This window comes from Grampus griseus (genome assembly GCF_964374135.1).
Source record: "Grampus griseus genome assembly, chromosome: 10".
Lineage (NCBI taxonomy): Eukaryota > Metazoa > Chordata > Mammalia > Artiodactyla > Delphinidae > Grampus > Grampus griseus.
The window spans coordinates 63,367,738-63,389,212 of NC_139004.1; the positions used below are offsets into that span (position 1 = coordinate 63,367,738).

Below are 21,475 nucleotides of genomic sequence, written 5' to 3' on the forward strand. Positions count from 1 at the left end.
TCAATGAAAGAGTTTGGGAGAAAGGAGGAAATAATGGGAAACATGAGCAGGAATCAATAAAATAGAGAAAGATTAGAGAGAGGATTGACATAATCTGAACTGTGGTCTTTGAAAAGTTTAATAAGAGACATTTTAGGAAGACTGAATAAAATGCTACAAAAGAAAAACCAAATTACAGAATGAAAAAAGGGAAGCAACTTAAAGATATGACAGACATTTTTAATTTTTTTTTTAAGATTTTTTGATGTGGACCATTTTTAAAGTTTTTATTGAATTTGTTACAATACTGCTTCTGTTTTATGTTTTGGTTTTTTGGCCACGAGGCATGGAGGATCTTAGCCCCCTGACCAGGGATGGAACCCACACCCCCTGCATTGGAAGGCAAAGTCTTAACCACTGGACCACCAGGGAAGTCCCTCAGGCTTTTTTTTTTAGTTCTTAAAGAATCCTATTAACTGCATATGCTGACTTCTCCTATGGCCAAGATAGACTAATAGGCATTGCCCTTCCTACCTGAAACAACCAAAACTGACAAAAGTATGAAACAACACTTTTGAAGACACTGGACACCAGGCCACAAAGGACAGACTGTTGATTGACTGAGTGAGCCCTACTTTTGCCTCTGCTTACTGCCTGAGAGGGTTTCGAGGCTGCAGTGCAGAGAGAGAGGGCCTAGGCAGAACCCAGCAGGCCCCCTGAGGCGAGCAGGTGAAGCTGAGAGGCTGCGCACACCAAGGCAGCTTTTCAGACAATACAGGAGTGGGAAGTTACACAGAGAGAGAACTCCAGAGATCAGTGGAGGTGCCCCCTTGAGTGCTGGACTGAGCACTGATCAGTACATGTATGCGAAGAAGCTACCTGAATGAATACTATCAAACAGTTAGAGAACAGCTAACACCTATCCTTCTCAAACTCTTTCAAAACAGAGCAGAGGGAGGAACACTCCCAAACTCATTCTACGAGGCCACCATCACCCTGATACCAAAGACAGACAAAGATGCCACAAAGAAAGAAAACTACAGGCCAATATCACTGATGACCATAGATGTAAAAATCCTCAACAAAATACTACCAAACAGAATCCAACAGCATATTAAAAGGATCATACACCATGATCAAGTGGGGTTTATCCCAGGAATGCAAGGATTCTTCAATATACACAAATCAAACAATGTGATAAACCATATTAACAAATCGAAGGAGAAAAACCATATGATCATCTCAATAGATGCAGAAAAAGCTTTTGAAAAAATTCAACACCTATTTATGATAAAAACCCTCCAGAAAGTAGGCATAGAGGGAACTTACCTCAACATAATAAAGGCCATATATGACAAACCCACAGCCAACATCATTCTCAATGGTGAAAAACTGAAACCATTTCCTATAAGACCAGGAGCAAGACAAGGCTGTCCACTCCCACCACTGTTATTCAACATAGTTTTGGGAGTTTTAGCCACAGTAATCTGAGAAGAAAAAGAAATAAAAGGAATCCAAATCAGAAAAGAAGTAAAGCTGTCACTGTTTGCAGATGACACGATACTATACATAGAGAATCCTAGAGATGCTACCAGAAAACTACTACAGCTAATCAATGAATTTGGTAAACTAGCAGGATACAAAATTAATGCAGAGGGGCTTCCCTGGTGGCACAGTGGTTGAGAGTCCGCCTGCTGATGCAGGGGACACGGGTTTGTGCCCCGGTCCGGGAAGATCCCACACCGCAGCTGGGCCCGTGAGCCATGGCCACTGGGCCTGCGTGTCCAGAGCCTGTGCTCCGCAACGGGAGAGGCCACAACAGTGAGAGGCCCGCATACCGCCAAAAAAAAAAAAAAAAAAATTAATGCACAGAAATCTCTTGCATTCCTATATACTAATGATGAAAATACTGAAAGAGAAATTAAGGAAACACTCCCATTTACCATGGCAACAAAAAGAATAAAATACCTAGGAATAAACCTACCTAAGGAGACAAAAGACCTGTATGCAGAAAACTATAAGACACAGATGAAAGAAGTTAAAGATGATACAAACAGCTGGAGAGATATACCACGTTCTTGGATTGGAAGAATCAACATTGTGAAAATGACTATATGACCCAAAGCAATCTACAGATACAACGCAATCGCTATCAAACTACCAATGGTATTTTTCACAGAACTAGAACGGAAAAATTTACAATTTGTATGGAAACACAAAAGACCCCGAATAGCCAAAGCGATCTTGAGAAAGAAAAATGGAGCTGGAGGAATCAGGCTCCCTGATTTCAGACTATACTACAAAGCTACAGTAATCAAGACAGTATGGGGACTTCCCTGGTGGTGCAGCGGTTAAGAATCCACCTGCCAATGCAGGGGACATGGGTTCAAGCCCTGGTCTGGGAAGATTCCACATGCCGCGGAGCAGCTAAGCCCGTGAGTCACAACTACTGAGCCCGCGTGCCACAACTACTGAAGCCCGCGTGCCTAGAGCCCGTGCTCCACAACAAGAGAAGCCATCTCAACGAGAAGCCCGTGCACGGCAACGAAGAGTAGCCCCCGCTCGCCACAACTAGAGAAAGCCCATGCACAGCAATGAAGACCAAATGCAGTCAAAAATAAATAAGTTAAATAATTTTTTTAAAAAGAGAATATATAAAAGAAGAAAAAGAGACAGTATGGTACTGACACAAAAACAGAAATATAGATCAATGGAACAGGATAGAAAGCCCAGAGATAAACCCATGCACATATGGTCACCTCATCTTTGATAAAGGAGGCAAGAATATACAATGGAGAAAGGACAGCCTCTTCAATAAGCGGTGCCGGGAAAACTGGACAGCTACATGTAAAAGAATGAAATTAGAACACTTCCTAACATCGTACACAAAAATAAACTCAGAATGGATTAAAGACCTAAATGTAAGGCCAGACACTATAAAACTCTTAGAGGAAAACATAGGCAGAACACTCAGTGACATAAATCACAGCAAGATCCTTTTTGACCCACCTCCTAGAGAAATGGAAATAAAAACAAAAATTAACAAATGGGACCTAATGAAACTTAAAAGCTTTTGCACAGCAAAGGAAACCATAAACAAGACGAAAAGACATCCCTCAGAATGGGAGAAAATATTTGCAAATGAAGCAACTGACAAAGGATTAATCTCCAAAATATACAAGCAGCTCATACAGCTCAATATCAAAAAAATAAACAACCCAATCCAAAAATGGGCAGAAGACCTAAATAGACATTTTTCCAAAGAAGACATACAGATGGCAACAAACACATGAAAGGATGCTCAACATCACTAATCATTAGAGAAATGCAAATCAAGGACAGGAATAAAGATGCAGATGTAGAGAATGGACTTGAGGACACAGGGAGGGAGAAGGGTAAGCTGGGATGAAGTGAGACAGTAGCATTGACATATATACACTACTGAATATAAAATAGATAGCTAGTGGGAAGCAGCTGCATAGCACACGGAGATTGGCTTGGTGCTTTGTGACCACCTAGAGGGGTGGGATAGGGAGGGTGAGAGGGAGATGCAAGAGGGAGGGGATATGAGGATATATGTATACATATAGTTGATTCACTTTGTTATACAGCAGAAACTAACACAACATTGTAAAGCTATTATACTCCAATAAAGATGTTAAAAAAAAAAAAACCCAACACAGTGAGGTATCACCTCACACCAGTCAGAATGGCCATAATCAAAAAATCTACAAACAATAAATGCTGGAGAGGGCATGGAGAAAAGGGAACCTTCTTGCACTGTTGGTGGGAATGTAAATTGATACAGCCATTATGGAGAACAGTATGGAGGTTCCTTAAAAAAATAAAAATAGAACCACCATACGACCCAGCAATCCCACTGCTGGGCATATACCTTGAGAAAATCATAATTCAAAAAGAGACATGTACCACAATGTTCACTGCAGCATTGTTTACAATAACCAGGACATGGAAGCAACCTAAGTGTCCATCGACAGGAATGGATAAAGAAGATGGGGCACATATATACAATGGAATATTAGCCATAAAAAGAAAGGAAATTGAGTTATTTGTAGTGAGGTGGATGGACCTAGAGTCTGTCATACAGAGTGAAGTAAGTCAGAAAGAGAAAAACAAATGCCGTATGCTAACACATATATATATGGAATCTAAAAAAAAAAAAATGGTTTTGATGGACCTAGGGGCAGGACAGGAATAAAGATGCAGACGTAGAGGATGGACTTGAGGACACCAGGAGGGGGTAGGGTAAGCTGGGACAAAGTGAGAGAGTAGCATTGACATATATACACTACCAAATGTAAAATAGATAGCTAGTGGGAAGCAGCTGCATAGCACAGGGAGATCAGCTTGGTGCTTTGTGACCATCTAGAGGGGTGGGATAGAGAGGGTGGAAGGGAGACGCAAGAGGGAGGGGATATGGGGATATATGTATACATATAGCTGATTCACTTTGTTATACAGCAGAAACTAACACAACATTGTAAAGCAATTATACTCCAATAAAGACGTCAAAAAAAAAAAAAAAGAAGATACCTGAAGCCAGAGAAACAACCTCTTGAAAGGATTAGAGGATTATCTAATCTAAGAGGATTATCTAAAGGATTATCTAATCACTAATAACCACCATTCAAGAAGCATGAAAATACAACCCATAAAGCGAATAATCAGTCAATCACAATTAACCCAGAACTGACACAAATGTTAAATGCACAGGCAAGAATAGTAAAATAGCCATTAGAACTGCAGTCATACATACACACTCAAACATTAAGTAGACATACTGAAGACGTAAAAGGAGCCCAATCAAACTCTAGATATGAAAACTACCATGTGTGAGATGAGAAACATATACTGATGATGGGATTAACACTATAATAAACATTTAGAAGAAGTGATTAGGGAACTCAAAGACATGACAATTTTTTTTTAAAAAAATCCAAAATGAAATACAGGTAAGAGAGCATAAAGAAACAGAGAATTGTGAGCTGGGGCCTAATATATGTGTCACTGGACTTCCAAAGTGTTGCAGGGCAGAAGGGACAAAAATATTTAAAGAAAAATGGCAAATATTTTCCAAATTTGATAAAAACTGTAACTCCAGAGACCCAATAAGCTCAATGAACACCAAACAAAGAAATATGAAGAAAATGAGACCAAAGTATAAGGTAATCAAATTGCTCAAAACCAACGAAAAAGTAAGAGGAGGAAGATAAAAACGACAGGACATTTCTCAGTAGAAACAATGCAAGCAATTTTCTCAGCTGAGGTCAGAGAAGATGTTGCTGCGCCTTCTCGTTTCAGCTCTCATATTGTAAACAGATGTCCTATTCCCAGTCTATTCAGTGCCATATTTTTGCACTTCTGTGCTTTTTGTTGGTCATTTCACTGCTTAAAAAGGCCCCACGCATATTGCTGGAGTGCTGTCTAGCGCTCCTGAGGACTCCAGCCTGGGATGCGCGTTGCAGAGAAAACAGATGGGTTAGGTCTGCTTCTTACAGGCATGAATTACACTGCTGTTGACCATGAGTTCAATGATACTGAATCAACAGAGTACATTAAATAAGGTGTTTTTAACCAAAAAGAAACACAAAATAAGGTTCCATATTGATCACTTGATGAAAATGTTGTGATCAGAGGTTCCCAGGAGTCTAATCCTGCATTTCCCTGAGAAGCAACTGTTCAGTGTCAGCTAATCAGTGCTCAGAGCTACTTCATAGAACATATCAACCACAAGAAACCCTGGTGATTTTGGCCACCAGGTCTTAGGGTGGTTTGTCACACAGCAATAGGTAACAAACACTTACTGAAAGTCAGACTGTCTTACCTTGGCCAGGCCGAGTGTCATAGATTGGTTCCCTGGAAACAGACTCTGAGACAGACCTGTATGCAAGGGTTTGTTGAGGAGTGCTCTTGGGAGGACTCACACCTGGCAGGGAGCATGTGAGGCAGAACTTGGCAATGGGAGAAGCTGAGCTGCCATGCAGTTGCAACTGCGGTCTCAGCTGACCCTAAAGAAGCCCTTCCAAGTCATCCCAAAAGGAGGCAAAGAGACTGGGCCTTCCTATCCCTGCTTGCCAGTCATTTACTATGGGCTACTCCCTGTGAAGGGGTGTCATCTTGAGTGAATCTGTTTCTGCAGCTGAGTTTTTGCAAGCAAGGTAGCTATGAGTCGGTATTCACAGATGCTGGGGAATAGGTGTGACTTTTCTGCAAGTGGGATTTAGCAGAAATGCCACACTTCACTACAGGGTACCTGTACCAATCAGCCCCTGAGTCCTTTTGACACGATCCTAGTCATTTGGAGAACTTCCTCACCATCTGGTGTGACAGGAAATTTCAGGCTGAATTTATACATTTCCTGGCCCACACCTGGACATTTTTCAAGCTGGTTCTCCAAGAAGCCCTGGTTTCTTTGGGTGGAAAATCGTATTTCAAACCACAATTTGGGCATTAGAAACTCACACTGGTACGCCTCACTACTCCTTAAGACTTGAAACCCCCAGCGTTTTTTGTTGGGCTTTGTGTCCTTGTCCTTTGAAGGCCAGTATTTTTACTAGAACGCACTGCCTGCCTCTCAACCTCCTCCTCTCCCTGTGTTACCTAGCTCTTTCAGAGAGTGGTTCTACCCAGCCGCCAAGCCCCTCACCAGAGGGTCATCCTAATGACCACTTCTGCCCTCCCACCTGAGCTCCACATCTTTACGGCCACAGCCCAGTGCCCCATTCACAAAAAGTACTCCATAAATATTGGCCGGAGAGGATAAAAATGGCTACCATTCAGTTGGAGGTTGCTGTTCGGGTTTCTGAGAGGCCAGGCCTGACTTTTCTGGGAGCCAGAGGCTAATTCTCAATATCTAAGCTGCTTGAACTCAAATCCTTTCCCCCACCACAAAAGCACGTTCAAGTATCAGCACACCAAAGTGCACCCAGGCTAGCACCATGAACTTCCCAAAGCTTGGGACTTCTCCTACAGCAGGGGCTGTAACACCTGCTTCCCAGGTGGGATTTTCCCTCCTGGACAAGTCAACCTGGAAAGTAAAAGGGGCCAGAGCAATGAGCTGAGAGGGCCCTGAGAGAAAGGAGTAAGGTGACAGAGGAGATGTGAGTATTCACTTTTCCATTCATTCACTCATTCACCAAATATTTCCTGAAATCATGCTCTATCCCAAACCTGGAGCTGGAGGGGGCAAGGTAGAGAATGATGACACAGAGTCTCTTAACCTTGAGTACAAAATGTCACCCAGTGGAAACAAGAGACAGGAACCGGCCCAGGACCAACAGAGTCAGGGGGGCCCAGAGAAAGCACATTACACAGGCCAGGGTAGTCCACAGGAGACGCTCTGGGGAGGACTCAATGCTGATACTGAGTCTTGGTCAGTGAGGAGGAAGAGAAAGGGAAATGAGAAGCCATACTGACATTCTCAGCAAGAGAACATCACAGAAAAGAACAAGGTAGCTTGTTCTGAAAGAAAGCTGCACGTGAGAGTGGTATGTAGCCAAACTCCGGCCTCCAAGTCTGCCCAACTGTGCATTTCTGTAAAAGGACGGTACTAGACTTTACTAGGATTAACTATAACCAGCTGGGGCGTGAAAAGCAGAGTGTCCCGCCCCAGCCTCCCTCAGGCAGCACGTGGGACTATCACACATGGCTCTCTGAGGTCCACTGATATCTGGAAGCCTGAACACTGACCAAGGAAGGATGGGTGGGCAGGAGGCAGAGGCTGGGGGAAGATCAGCAACCAGTCCAGGTGACTATGGGACACTAGGTCTACTGATAGGGACAAAGAAGCAACACACACACACACACACACACACACAGCCAGGCCCTTCCTCCTACCCTCCCCTGTGGGACCTCAGCTCTTTGGGCTCTAAGTGTCTTGACACCAAGCCCATGGGGTCTCCTCCAGGCATTCCTGTTACGGGGCAGCACGAGAGGTACGAGGCTGTGTGAGTGGGCCATGCCCCAGTCTCTGCCCTCTTGCTCCCCTGTTCTTGTCTACAGAGGCTGCCAGACTCAACTGCAATGCCCCCAGTTATAGCGATGCTGATACCTACAAGAGGAGCACAGGCCGCTGGACCCACTGCCTAAGACATCCATCAGACTTCTATCCAGATAGTCAGGCTCCTCATCTCACACTTTCTAGAGAGTAATGGAATCCTTGCAAGCTCCCTCGGCTAAGTGGAAAACTAGTTCTCTAGAGTATGTTATGTGCAACCCCATAACCGCCAGGAGAGCAGAGCTTCAGAACACACAAGAGACTCTCCAAGCATTTATTCAGTTGACATCTGAAATCTCCACACTCCTTAATGCCTCAACACAACTTGAGCCTTAATGTGGACACTGGAGCACTGGGAAGGGGATTCCTAGACTGAGTTGCCCCAGGAGGGCTTGTGTGGCAGAGGCTGGACACTCAGATGCATCCGCACTGGGCAGCAGGGGACCTTCTGCCAACCCAGACAGCTGAGTCAGATGTGGACATGGTGATGCCTCCTCACTCTCTCCCAACAATCACCAAGCGGACTGGTTTGATAAAGTGTCAGGTCTAACGCTGTTTCACCGGTGATGATGTCCCTTCTTTGCTAGGTGTTCTCCAAGATGTGGCTGAAGCATCATGAAGCATCACCTGGCAGGTCACTGGCCATCCAGTTTCACCCACTTTTTCCCGGCAGGCAGAGCACAGCCAAGGCATAGGTGTGGACAACACAGGTTCCTGGAGCACCAGGCCGGGAAACTTCCAGGGTTCCTTTCTTGCTGCCACTCTGTCCTGTGGATCTCCACAGGGTCAGTGGATCAAACAAAATTGAGGAAAGGGCATTGAGTAGAAGTGGGAGGTCAGAGGCAGGGCTAGTGTGAGACTCAGAAACAGAAGGGGGTGTGGGCCAGGGTGATCACGGGGTCGGCAGGACGCCCAGAGGCAGCACCAGACACAGCGTTAGGCTGAAGTAGCCTGCTGAGTCTATATGAGAAGCCTGACTGATTTTAGCAACGACCCAATCCTTGTAGAAACTCACTTCTGTAAAAACTCCTGGATACCCTCTGCGACCACAGCCAATGCCCCAGCTCACTATCCCCACCTGGACCCATGAGTCATTAAGTTGACAGACCAGGGGACCCCCAGAATCTCCCTAGAGAAAGAGAAAGAAACAAACACAGTGATGGAAGAGAATCAACATCATAACAGGCTCAATGCACTGCAAGTTGCTGGGAAATTGGAATGCATGGGGCTCCCCAGGCTCCACTAAGGCTCCACCAAGGCTCCACCAGCCCTAGGTTTCCATGAATCTGACACGTGAGAGTTGAAAAAATTTTACAAACAAAATTTGTATATGTCATCAATAAATTGTATACAAAAAATTGAATATTCTCAAAGAAAATGTATGTACTCTGAGATATTAATAATGAATAAAGTCCTTACTTGTATACATTTCCTGTCACTTGACTTGTATTATTGGTATTTCATGCCTGAATCTCCCCTCCTCCCCTGTCTCCCTCTAGGCAGCATCAGATCCTCTCTACTGAAGGATCAGGTCAGGCCAGCCTGGCAGAGCCTTGGTGGCTTGTCCCCTTTAATCCTCTTAACTTGAAGACAGGTGAATGGAGGTGCTGCCGGATAACGTAGGTCCTACTGCTTGTGGATGAGGAACATCTGGGAGGACAACCAAAATGCAGAGGCAGCAAAGGGCCCATGAACTGACCTGGCAGGCATCCTTCCCTGTGGGGCTGGTACCACAGATAGCCCTCTTCTTGACCATGTCAAATCGACTTTCCATCTTTTCTTTGAGCACCTCATTACATCTCTCATAGTGAAGAATGCTTAGCTCAGCCTCCTGAAGCAGTAGTGTAGATGCCTGTGATGGTTCTGTAGAGAGAATTTAGGAGTAGGTGGATCTGCCTAGTGGGACAAAACAGGAGCCCCTGGTACCCACTCTGGGTCTCAATACAGTGTGTTCACACACAGATGCCCTCTTAGGGTAGTGGATATTGTCCCCATTTGACACTAGAGGAAATGAAGCCCAGAGTTGACATGGTGAGAGGAAGTGGTAAGAATCAAAACCAAGACAGGTAAAGAAGAACAGATCAGGAAAGGAAGAGGCAACCTGAGAAGTCAAAACCAAGTGTCTGTCACTCTGAGTATCATCAGTAATAGTGACAGGTGTCCTGTACCTCAGAAAAGCATCTTTAGTTTAGAGCGGGATCAGAATCTCAGACAGGCAATGCCCCAAAGGTACCAAATCCAGTCTCGCCCCAGGGATAGGAGGCTCCACAGTTTTCATCCAGAGGAGTTCTCTGGACTCTTCTCACTCACAGAAAGCTCCCTATCCACCGAGGCAGGTACTTTCAGTTTGGGACAGCTCATATTAGCAGACAAATCAACACCTCCTGAGTTTAAATCCACCCTAGAGAGAACCCACTTTGCTTGTCACTCAAGCCCCCAGGTCCTGACATACTAATAAAAATTTGTAAAACCATCAAATTACTCCCACCAGCATCTTCTCCACCCTCCTCCCTTACCCACTTGCTAGAAAATTGCCTCCCTGTCTCTCCCTTTAGCTTGTAGGCCAACACCAGGGCACCAGGCAGCCCCTTCCCTGGCCCGAGTTTGCTGCCATCTTGCTTCACAGTCTCACCTCTTTCACCTAGTTTTCCCCAGCCAGTCACCCAGCACTCTGTACCAGCTTGGACCATGAAAGCCTTTTCAGGGAGGCACACAGTTTGGATGTTCGAGGAGAAATTCACAGGGAAGGCAAGCAGAGCAAGGGCAACGTCATTTCCCACTGTTCCAATAGGATTAAAATATTTGTGGATAACCATGTCTCGGACTGGGACCTTGATTGCCATTTTGGAGGTATGCATCAAGCGTATGTCTCCCATCTTCACTGTGTATTCCACATGGCTGCAGAGAGATCTTCGAGGCTCTACACTCCCCTTCCACATCTTCTAGGTTCTTCCCAGCCTGGTCCTATCTCCAAAGCCACTTATCGGTCACTTCCCTCCCTCCCTCCCGACCACATCCCTTCCTGGACCCCTGGCCACTCTATCCAGTGATTCTCAACGTTTGGTCCCCAGATGAGCAGCATCAACGTCAGCTGGGAGCTTGTCAGAGATGCAAATTCTCAGGTCCCACTCCTGACCTACTGAATCAGAAACTCTGCGGTTGGGGATGGGCAACTATTGTTTTAACAAGCTCTGCAGGTGTTCCCGTGCTCACTCGAGTTTGAGACCACTGAGCTAGCCAAATTGGTCAGCTACATTCTATTCCCCGTAAATATTCCCTCTTACGCGTCTCTGCCCACACACTGTTTCCCAACTTGCATCTCTCCCCGCTTCTTGCCACTTGGCTTGAAGGCTACTCAGCACAGGGTTAGAAAAAAGTAGTTTTGAACTTGATTTTGCATTTTGACTTTCCAGGCTACCAAGGGCCCTAACATCACCTACCTCTGACTGTACCCTGAAGAGCTATAGTCAGGGACTGTGACCCTCTTTTTCAGATGAGGAAGAGGAAGCTCAGGAAGAGGTCAGGACTGGCTCCAGGTCACACAGCCTGACCAGAAGCCCAAGCCTGGAACCCCGAAAACTCACCCAAATACGCAGTGGGCCGCGGTCAGCACCCACCAACTGGCAATGAGGGAGCCTCCGCATATGTGTTTATCATTGATCTGCAGGCTGACTTGCCAAGGCCACTTCCTCTCTGGGGCCGGCCTTCCGCCAACTACCCTTGAAGTCCAATGGCCACACACTAGAGCAGGTCAATGAAGGGACAGGACTGAAAGTAAAGCCGCTGACGCCACCACGACCGGAGCCAGATAATCCTCAGAAGTCTCAGAACCCTCAGAGCAATGCCATGTCCCCTCCGACCCCCAGGGCAGGTCTGTATCCCCTAAGACTCCTCAGAAAACGGTCATGTCCTCTCAGATCTCAAGGACAGGGTTGGGTCCACTCAGACCCCCCCAGAGAAAATTCGTGTCCCCCTGAGAGCCTCCTCCCCCAGGGCTGGGGCCCATGCCCCTCAGACTAGGCCAGTTCTCTGCCGCAGGGCTTGGCCCGGAAACATCACCTGAAGGAAAGAGCTGTGGTCGTTTGGTCGCTCCTGGTGCTGGTGTATGTGGAGGTGTCAGAGCCTTGTAAGAATCAGAGTCACCTAGGGTAAACGCCACCAAATCGGGGGCTGCCGCAGTCATACGGGATTCCGTGGCCCCCGAAGTTCCCGGAAGCCCTCGAGGAGGCAGCTTCCACGGGCGTGCCCTGGCGTCCTCGCGGCCGCCCCGCGAGATGGGTGGAGAGCCTGAGGTCAGCGCCGACCAGCCCTGCGCCCCCTCCCCGCCCGCCCGGGCCTCACTGAGCCGAGGTTGAAGGACCAGGAGCCAGACCAGGAGGCCCAGGGATCCGCCGCCGCTGCGGAGGACGCCCCGGGACGCCATGGTACCTCTGGTCGCCTCCGCGCTCTGCAGCGGCCCCTCGCGGCGGCTCCGCGCCTGCCCTCCTGTTGGCGGGAAACGGCTGGGCGGGAAAACTGGTCCCCGGCGCCTGTGGGGTCATCTGAGGTTCAGGGCCTGGACCGGACGGGGCCTCGGAGCGCTGGCCACAGAGAGTGGCAGCCGCGCCACCGCCGCACAGAGATGTACCCGGAACTCCCTGTAGGGCTGCATCAGGCCTTTACCGGCGTTTCCCTCCCCTTCTTGTTGGCAGTAAAAATTTTAATTCCTCAATATAAATGTTGCGTTGAACGTTACTAACCATTGAGTTAGAAATGATACCGACATCTTTTAAAAAATCAACATCCACGTGAAAAGAGCCATTAGTGGAATGCAAATTAAAACCACAGTGAAATATCACCACACATCTAACAGGCTAGCTAAAATTTAAAAATAATGACAACACCGATAATGACACAGATGCAGAGATATTGGATCACTCATACACCGTGGTAGGAATATAAAATATTACAGCCACTTTGGAAAACGGATCAACAGTTTCTTATAAAACAAAACATACAATTACTATATGACTCAGTAATTGTACTCCTGGGCATTTATCCCAGAGAAATAAAGATTTATGTACACACACACATGCACAAACACACACACACAAATACATTTACAAATGTTTACAGTGGCTAAATTCATGCTAGCCAACATTTGGAAACAACCTTGTAGTAGACAGAATAATGGCTTCCCAAAGAAATCCACATTCTGATCCCTGGAACCTGTGAATATATTACCTTACATCGCAAAAAAAGAATGAGATAAAATTTTTTAATCTTGAGAAAAGGAGACTAACCTAGATGACATACATAAAAGTGGCCACAATGTTTTGCAGTTTCTCCGGCAAGAGACAAAGTCAGACTGTGATATAAGCAGCCATGTCACTAGGTCTATATGACCTGGCAAATCCTATGGTGCTAGAGTTTGCTGTGGTGAATTAAAATGCTGTAAGGAGTCTGCTATGTCCTAATTAGAGAGTCACAGAAGAGATCCCTACAGTTCTGGAGCACGACCATACTCTCTGCTGCAAAGAAACTGTATATCCTTTGAAAAGCAATTCCTGGCACACTACTGAATCCTAAAAAGAAACTAAATGACAGACCATGGGACATTAAATGACTAAGAGACCAGCACCTCCTATCATAAGATGGAAATTTAGCCAAATTCACTAAGTCGTAAACTCAGTTGGAAAAGGCAATTCATGACCCACTGGAAGTGATACATTTGGGATTGGATCATGGCAGTCTTGAAGACACAAGTAAGTTGTGCAGAGAAAAGGCCTAGACCCCCATGTCACTTATTTGTATTGAATTGAAACAATTCTCCATCAGTTCACACCCATAGCCTGATAGGGTGTATCCTATGACCAACGGATGAAAGAAGAAAAAACCTGGCCCTGGCTCACAGACGGGCTCAAAATCTTGGTGCCGGCTGAAAGTAGACTACTGTTGCACTAGTTATTCAGGGGTTATATATACACACTCAGGGGTTATATATACACATATATATTCTATATATAGCTAGCATTGCCTGCCTATAATGCCTTTGTTGACACCACTATCAGTGGACTCATGGAAGGTCTGACTTACCATCATGGAATCCTGAGTAACATCACCTTAGACATAAGGACCTGCTTTTTGGTCAGGAAGGTGCAAAGTAGGTACATGATTAAAAGACCCACCGGAACTATCATGAACTTCATTATACAGAAGCTAGAGGCTTTATCACATATGGGAATGGCCTCTGTATTAGTTTTCTCTGCTTTGTAACAAATAATCACAAATTCAGTGGCTTAAAAGAAACAGACGTTTATTATCTCACAGTTCCTGGGGGCCAGGAGTCAAGGTACAGCTTACCTGGGTCTTCTGTAAGGCTGCAATCAAGGTGTCAGCCAGGGCTGGGTTCTCATCCACCAGGAGACTCGACTAGAGAAGAGTTTGCTTCCAAGCTCGATCAGTTGTTGCCTGAATTCGTTTCCTTTGGCTGTAGGACTCATGGCAGCTTGCTTCTTCAAAGCTAGCAAGGAGAGGAAGACACACAGAGTGAGTCTTCCAGCCAGACAGTCTTACATATTGTAGCATAATGACAAGGGTGATATCCCACTCCTGGAATCAATCAGTCCAGATTCACTTTTCAAATGTCCTTGATGGAGAAGTAAAAATTATTAATTTTATTAAGTACTGACCCTTTAATCCACATTTAAGATTGTGTGTAATGAAATGACAATTATGCACAAAGCACTGCTGCTGTATAAAGAAGTTGGATGTTAACTCAAGCAAGCTGTACAATTGTTTGAGTTGTGAGCTGAATTAGCTGCTTTCATCATGGGACATCATGGTCCTTCACAAGAGTGACTAATAAACTGCAGTTATTTAGACGCATATTTGGCAGACATATTCTCAAAAATAAAGTTAGAGTCTGCAACTTTGAAGAAAACAACTGACAGTACTTGTTGGCAATGATAAAATTTGAGCTTAGAGGTTAGAATTTGAATTTTGGAAAATTTATATTTGCTACCATGAGCTCAACAGCTTTCCGATAATTAAATACTTTTCTGACCACAGTAGTGGTAATATGAGTGAATGTGATTTTCTGATACTGTGTAATGAAACGTGTCAACATTTGGAAACTCTGCATAACTAAGTGAACCAATATTTTTCAATGATTTACAAAATTATGCATAGCTTCAAAAGATCCATTTGGAGTGAAAGGTAGACCAATGGATTTCAATGTAATAAGTACAAAAAGTTCAAAAAGTTTCATATTCCACATTGCAAAAAACTACCACTTGTCAAGTTTTGGTGTATTATAAAATGATTTTTTTAAATCCTCAATTACTTGAAAAGTTTATTAAAATACTCCTCCCTTTTCCAGCTGTATATCTATGTGAGACTAGGTTTTTTCATATACTTCAACCAGAAAAATACATTTTGGAAGAGAATGATAACCCAGCTGTCTTCTGTTAAGTGTGCCTTTACTCTAGGGTTACCTCAGCCTTAATACTAAGGTGTGAGCCTTGCAGGGTCTCTACTGATAACCTGAGTAGACAGTGAAGTCCCTCCCCTCTGGATGGATGAAACTGGAATGTTTCCTAGTGCCTTGTGGGCTCTGAGGCTGGTTCACCTTATAGTTCCCTGGCAGATGTTCTTTGTTCTTTTGCCTAGCCTCCTGGAAATTTAACCTACGTGTGTACAGATCAGTATTCAGCCAAAGACTAAAGGGGATTGTTCTGCCTTGTTCTGGAGTTCTTTCTCTGCATATCTCCATCCTACCCAGCAGGGATTGGCAAACTTTCTCTGTAAAGAGACAAACAGTAAATATTTTAGGCTTTGCAGGCCACACATGGACTCTGCCACATATTCTTTTTTTAAAACTTTTTAAAACTGTGTAAATCTGGGCTTCCCTGGTGGTGCAGTGGTTGAGAGTCTGCCTGCCGATGCAGGGGACACGAGTTCGTGCCCCGGTCCGGGAAGATCCCACATGCCGCAGAGCGGTTGGGCCCGTGAGCCATGGCCGCTGAGCCTGTGCGTCTGGAGCCTGTGCTCCGCAACAGGAGAGGCCACAACAGTGAGAGGCCCGCGTACCGGGGAAAAGAAAAAAAAGGGTGTAAATCATCCTTAGGTCAGTACAAAAACAGGCTATGTCTGGAACTGGCCCATAAACCATAGTTTACCAACACTTCTCTACAGTATTCTGACCTGCAAACTCCAGATACCTAGCCTTCCTGAACTCCAATCTCTTGTCTCCTTAACTTCGTGATACCATCATGTTCTGTTTGGGTTTCTCTCCCTGTGCCATCTGAAAATTGCCTCTGCTTAGGAATCCAGGACAGTTACAGGGTTCGTCTCACTTGTTTCCTTCTCTCCAGGATCACTGTGCTAATGCTGCCTATTGTCCTGATGTCTGAAAAATCGTTTCTTTTACTCCATCTAGTTTTCTAGCTGTTTATAATGGGAAATCAAACTTCACACTGGATATTTCTTCATTGCCCTACAATATAACTTTGAGTTTCTTTTTTTAAATAGATAAACAGAGAGCTTAGACTGATCTCTAGGTCTCTTGGTGTCCTGAAACGTTCACCTCAGTTTTTTGATTTTTTTAAAAAAATGCTTAGGGCTTCCCTGGTGGCGCAGTGGTTGAGAGTCCGCCTGCCGATGCAGGGGATGCGGGTTCGTGCCCCAGTTTGGGAAGATCCTACGTGCCGCGGAGTGAATGGGCCCGTGAGCCATGGCCGCTGAGCCTGAACATCCGGAGCCTGTGCTCCGCAACAGGAGAGGCCACGGCAGTGAGAGGCCCGCGTCCGGCAAAAAAAAAAAAAAAAAAAAAAAAAGCTTAATTCAAAGCCTGGGGTTAGCCCAGGTTTTGACAAATTCCTAAAAAATCTGGTAATGGAGTTGGAATCTGACTCCTTGGTGACTCCCTCCTCTTCCTATCTTGCTTGCTCTGGGAATCCTGACTTCTTAGAGAGGCAGTCACTTAGAAATGTAGGGAAGGAAAAAGGTTGGAGAGTTTGGGAGTCTTCATCCTTTCCTTCTCATTACTACTCTGGCTACTTAAGACATAAGTGCTTGGTAGTTTGAGTTGAAAATTCTCTCTGCTTTGCAACTGGAAACCTGCAGGGAGGTAAAAAGTGTCTGAAAAGTTAAGGCAGCTTTTAAAGCTCATACTGTTGTTGACCTACGGGAGGAATCTTAAAGGCCATCGAACGAAGATACAGCGCCTGCATCAAAGAAGTCACAAAGGACTAATGTGTGGAGAGGGACAGTTCCCCACCAGCATTAAGAAAGTCCAAAATTGTTCTCCTAACTGGGAAGATTGCTTACCAGTCTAAATTGAGAGAGGTACCTCATTGGGCCTTTAAAGTGATCAAGAATTCTGATCTGAAAGGAGAAACTATTAAATACCTGCTGAGGATGTTAGATGTAGGAGGGTTAAGAGTGTAGCTGAACGAAATGCTAACTCTTAACAATTCCAGTCTTTCAAAAAAGTAGAACAACTGGTTTTCTATACATACTCATGGTATATTTTCACTTTTGATAAGGAGTCCTCTGTTTCAATGTGTGTCTTTTGAATTACCTGTGTCTTCTGAGTTATGACCTTCGATGTCAACGATTCATGTGTAAATATGTTCATTTGTATTTTTTAGTTTATAATGCCAATTTTCAAAGTAGTTTTACCGAATTACACTCCCACTGTCAGTGTGACTCTTTCTATTATCCCCATTCTTCTCAACAGTTATTCCCACAGTTATTAGCTTTTCCCACATGATGGGCATAAAATTAATCTTTTTATGGTTTTAATTTGCATTTCCCTGAAGTTGAGTATATTTTCATATCTTTACTTATCATTTGTGCCTTCTTTCTATAAAATGTTTGTTCATAACATCTACTCAATTTTACATTTGAGCTGCTTTTAAAGTATTTTTTGTTCAGTTTTTTTATGTATACTAATCCTTTGTTGGTAATGTGTGTTTCAAATATCATTTCACAATCATGATTTGTCTTTTCACTTTATTGTACTCTTTCAGGTCTGGCTTCTTTCACTCAACATAATGTTTTTGAATTCATTCATGTTCCTGTGTATAACAGCAGTTTATTCTTTTTGATTGCCAAGTAGTATTTCAGTGGCTATCATTTATCTGCTGACAAACATTTGAGTTGCTTCTAGATTCAAGCTATTATGGATAAAGACGCTATGAACATTCATATATAAGTCTTTGAGTAGCCATTGTTGCTACTTTCTTCCAGTCTGTGGCTTTTATTTTCATTTTCTTAACAGTGTCTTTCAAAGAACAGAAGATTTTCGTTTTGATATAACCTTTTTCTTTTTTCTTGTATGGTTCATGCTTTTTGCATCCTATATAAAGAATCTTTGCCTACTCAAGGGCATTTAGTTCTATAATCCATTTTGAGTATTTTTTCTAAATAATGCAAGGTAAGGATTGAGTCACTTTATTTTATTTTTGTATACAAATGTCCCATTGTTCCAGCATCATTTACTAAAAAGACTATCCTATCTCCAGTTGAATTATCTTGGCACCTTTGTTAAAATCAACTGGCCATATACATGTGGATCTATTTCTGGACTCTCTATCCTGTTCCACTGATATGTATGTCTGCCCTTATGCCAATACCACACTGTCTTGATTGCTATACCTTTATACTAAGTCTTGACATCCAGTAGTTCTTTATTTCATTTATTCTAGGTCCTTTGCTTTTCCATACATATTTTAGAATCAGCTTGTCAATTTTTACAAAAAAAGATCCAGATTGAAAAACATGAACAAATTTGGAGGTATAACACTATCAAATTTCAAGACTAACTACAAAGCTGTAATAACTAGGACACTGTGAAGTTGACGTAAGAATATACAAATAGATAAGGAACTGAATAGAGTCCAGAAAGATGCACATATATACTGCCAATTAATTTTTACCAAAGTACAAATGCAAATCAATGTGAAAATAAATGTATTTTCAACAAATGGAACTGGATAAAAATTAAAGATAGAGAAAACTACACCTTGTTCCCTATCTCACTCTGCGCCCCAAAATCTGTAGGCCATAGACCTAAATGTAAAAGCTAAAATTATAAGGCTCATAGGAGAAAAAATAGAAGAAAAATTTTGCAACCTCAAGTTAAAAAGTGAAAAAAGCACATCACAGACTTAGGACTCTAATCAGAATCTATGAAGACTACTTACAACCCAGCAATAAAAAGACAAGCATCTTGATTTAAAATGAGCAAAAGAATTGAAAAGATGATTCACAAAAGAAGATATACATATGAGCATTAGTATATGAAAAGGTGCTTGATACCATTAGTTACAGGGAAATACAAAATTAAAACCTCGGTGAGATACCATTTCATACCTATTAGAACTGGGAATCCCCATCAACTACCGATGAGGATGTGGATCAAGTCGAAGTCTCATTTATTGCTAGTAGGAGTATAAAACGGTACAACTAATTTGGAAAACTTTGGAAATTTCTAATAAAGTTAACCATACATCTATTCTATGAACCAGCAGTTCCACTCCTAGGTTTATTCCCAACAGAAGCAAAAGCATATAGGCACAATAAGTCCTGTACTAGAATGTTTATCAGCAGCTGTATTCATAATAACACCAAACGAGAAACAACCCAAATGTCCATCAACAGGAGAATAAACAAACTGTGGAAAATTCACATAATGGGTAACTATTCTGCAATAAAAAGGAATGAACTGATGATACACATGACAACATGGATGAATCTCAAAAACAATATGTGGAATTCGATGAAGGCAGTCAAAAGGTACAAACTTCCAGTTATAAGATAAATAAGTGAGCTCCCCTGGTGGCACAGTGGTTAAGAATCCGCCTGCCAATGCAGGGGACAGCGGTTCGAGCCCTGGTCCAGAAAGATTCCACATGCCGTGGAGTAACTAAGCCCATGTGCCACAACTACTGAGCCTGCACTCTACAACCCACAAGCCACAACTACTGAACCCACATGCCACAACTACTGAAGCTCACGTGCCTAGAGCCCATGCTCCAAGACAAGAGAAGCCACCTCAATGAGAAGCCTGCGCACCTCAACGAAGAGTAGCCCCCGCTCGCCACAACTAGAGAAAGCCCGCGCGCAGCAACAAAGACCCAACACAGCCAAAATAAATAAATAAATGAATAAAATAAATACATTTTTGAAAAAAGATAAAGTACTAGGGATGTAATGTACAACATGATATGTATAATTAACACTGTTGTATGCCATATGTGAAAGTTGTTGAGAGCTAATCGTAAGAGTTCTCACAAAGAAAACTATTTTGCTATTTCCTTAATTTTGTGTTTATATGAGATGATGGATGTTCACCAAACTTACTGTGGTAATCATTTCATGATGTATATAGGTCAAATCATTACGCTGTATCCCTTAAACTTATACAGTGCTATATGTCAATTATATCTCAATAAAACTGAAAGAAAAAAGAAGACAAAAACTTTCCCTACCTATGTTGAAGGTAGACCCAAAAGAACACTTACTGTATGATTCCATTAATGTGAGATGCAATAACCTGCAAATCTAATCTGACAGTAAACAGAACAAAGGTTGCCTCTGGGAGGGGATGATAGAAGGGAATATAAGGGAACACCCTGGATTGATGGAAATGTTCTCTATCACGATTTGGGTGATGTTAGCATGGGTATACATTTGTTAAAACTCATAAAATTGTACAGTGCAATGTGTGCATTGTACTATGAATAAATTATACCTCAATAAAGAAAATAATACAGAAATGCATTGAGATAATACAGTCATTTATCAATATAAAGTTTTAACCTTACCAATTTTAAAATATGAATAGAGGGGCTTCCCTGGTGGCGCAGTGGTTGAGAGTCCGCCTGCCGATGCAGGGGACACGGGTTCATGCCCCAGTCCGGGAAGATCCCACATGCCGCGGAGCGGCTAGGCCCATGGCTGCTGAGCCTGTGCGTCTGGAGCCTGTGCTCCGCAATGGGAGAGGCCACAGCAGTGAGAAGCCCGCGTACCACAAAAATAAATAAATAAATAAATATGAATAGAGAAGGAAGCAATGGCATACAGCCAAGTAGGAATAAAGAAGAATTTAGTCTAAATAAGAAATGACTTTAAAAACTTATATTCCTAACAATCCAGAAATAAAGCTCCAGATAATATCAACTGAATTAGTTAGATTGAGGTTTTTCTGTGAGCAAGTGAGACTGAAGGTGATGGTGGCTTAATTAAAAGAGAAGTTTATTTCTCTCTTGCATAAAGAGCTGTGATGGCAGCCCTATAAAATCCAAGGAGTCAAGCTCCTTCTGAATTTCTGTTCCATACCCTTAACATCTTCCTCATGTCCCAAGATAGCTGCACAAGCTCCAGTCACCATGTATACATTCTAGCCAGGAAAGAAGAAGGTGATGAAGGGCTTGTTCTCCTTTTAAGGATATTTTCCAAAATTCATACCCAACATTTCTGTTTATACTTTAT

The 21,475-nt window shown here is 43.4% G+C and overlaps 1 protein-coding gene across 1 annotated transcript; it reads right to left on the reverse strand.

Annotated features, from left to right (window-relative positions):
• Positions 1–8,888: 8,888 nt before the first annotated feature.
• LOC309828270 (serine protease 44-like) lies at positions 8,889–12,647 on the reverse strand (the record flags this gene model as incomplete). Its single annotated transcript, XM_082663521.1, is given in 7 exon segments — positions 8,889–9,125; positions 9,696–9,859; positions 10,629–10,894; positions 11,581–11,737; positions 12,140–12,418; positions 12,421–12,481; positions 12,624–12,647. Coding segments are annotated over 7 exon segments (1,188 nt in total).
• Between the last annotated feature and the right edge of the window lie 8,828 nt (positions 12,648–21,475).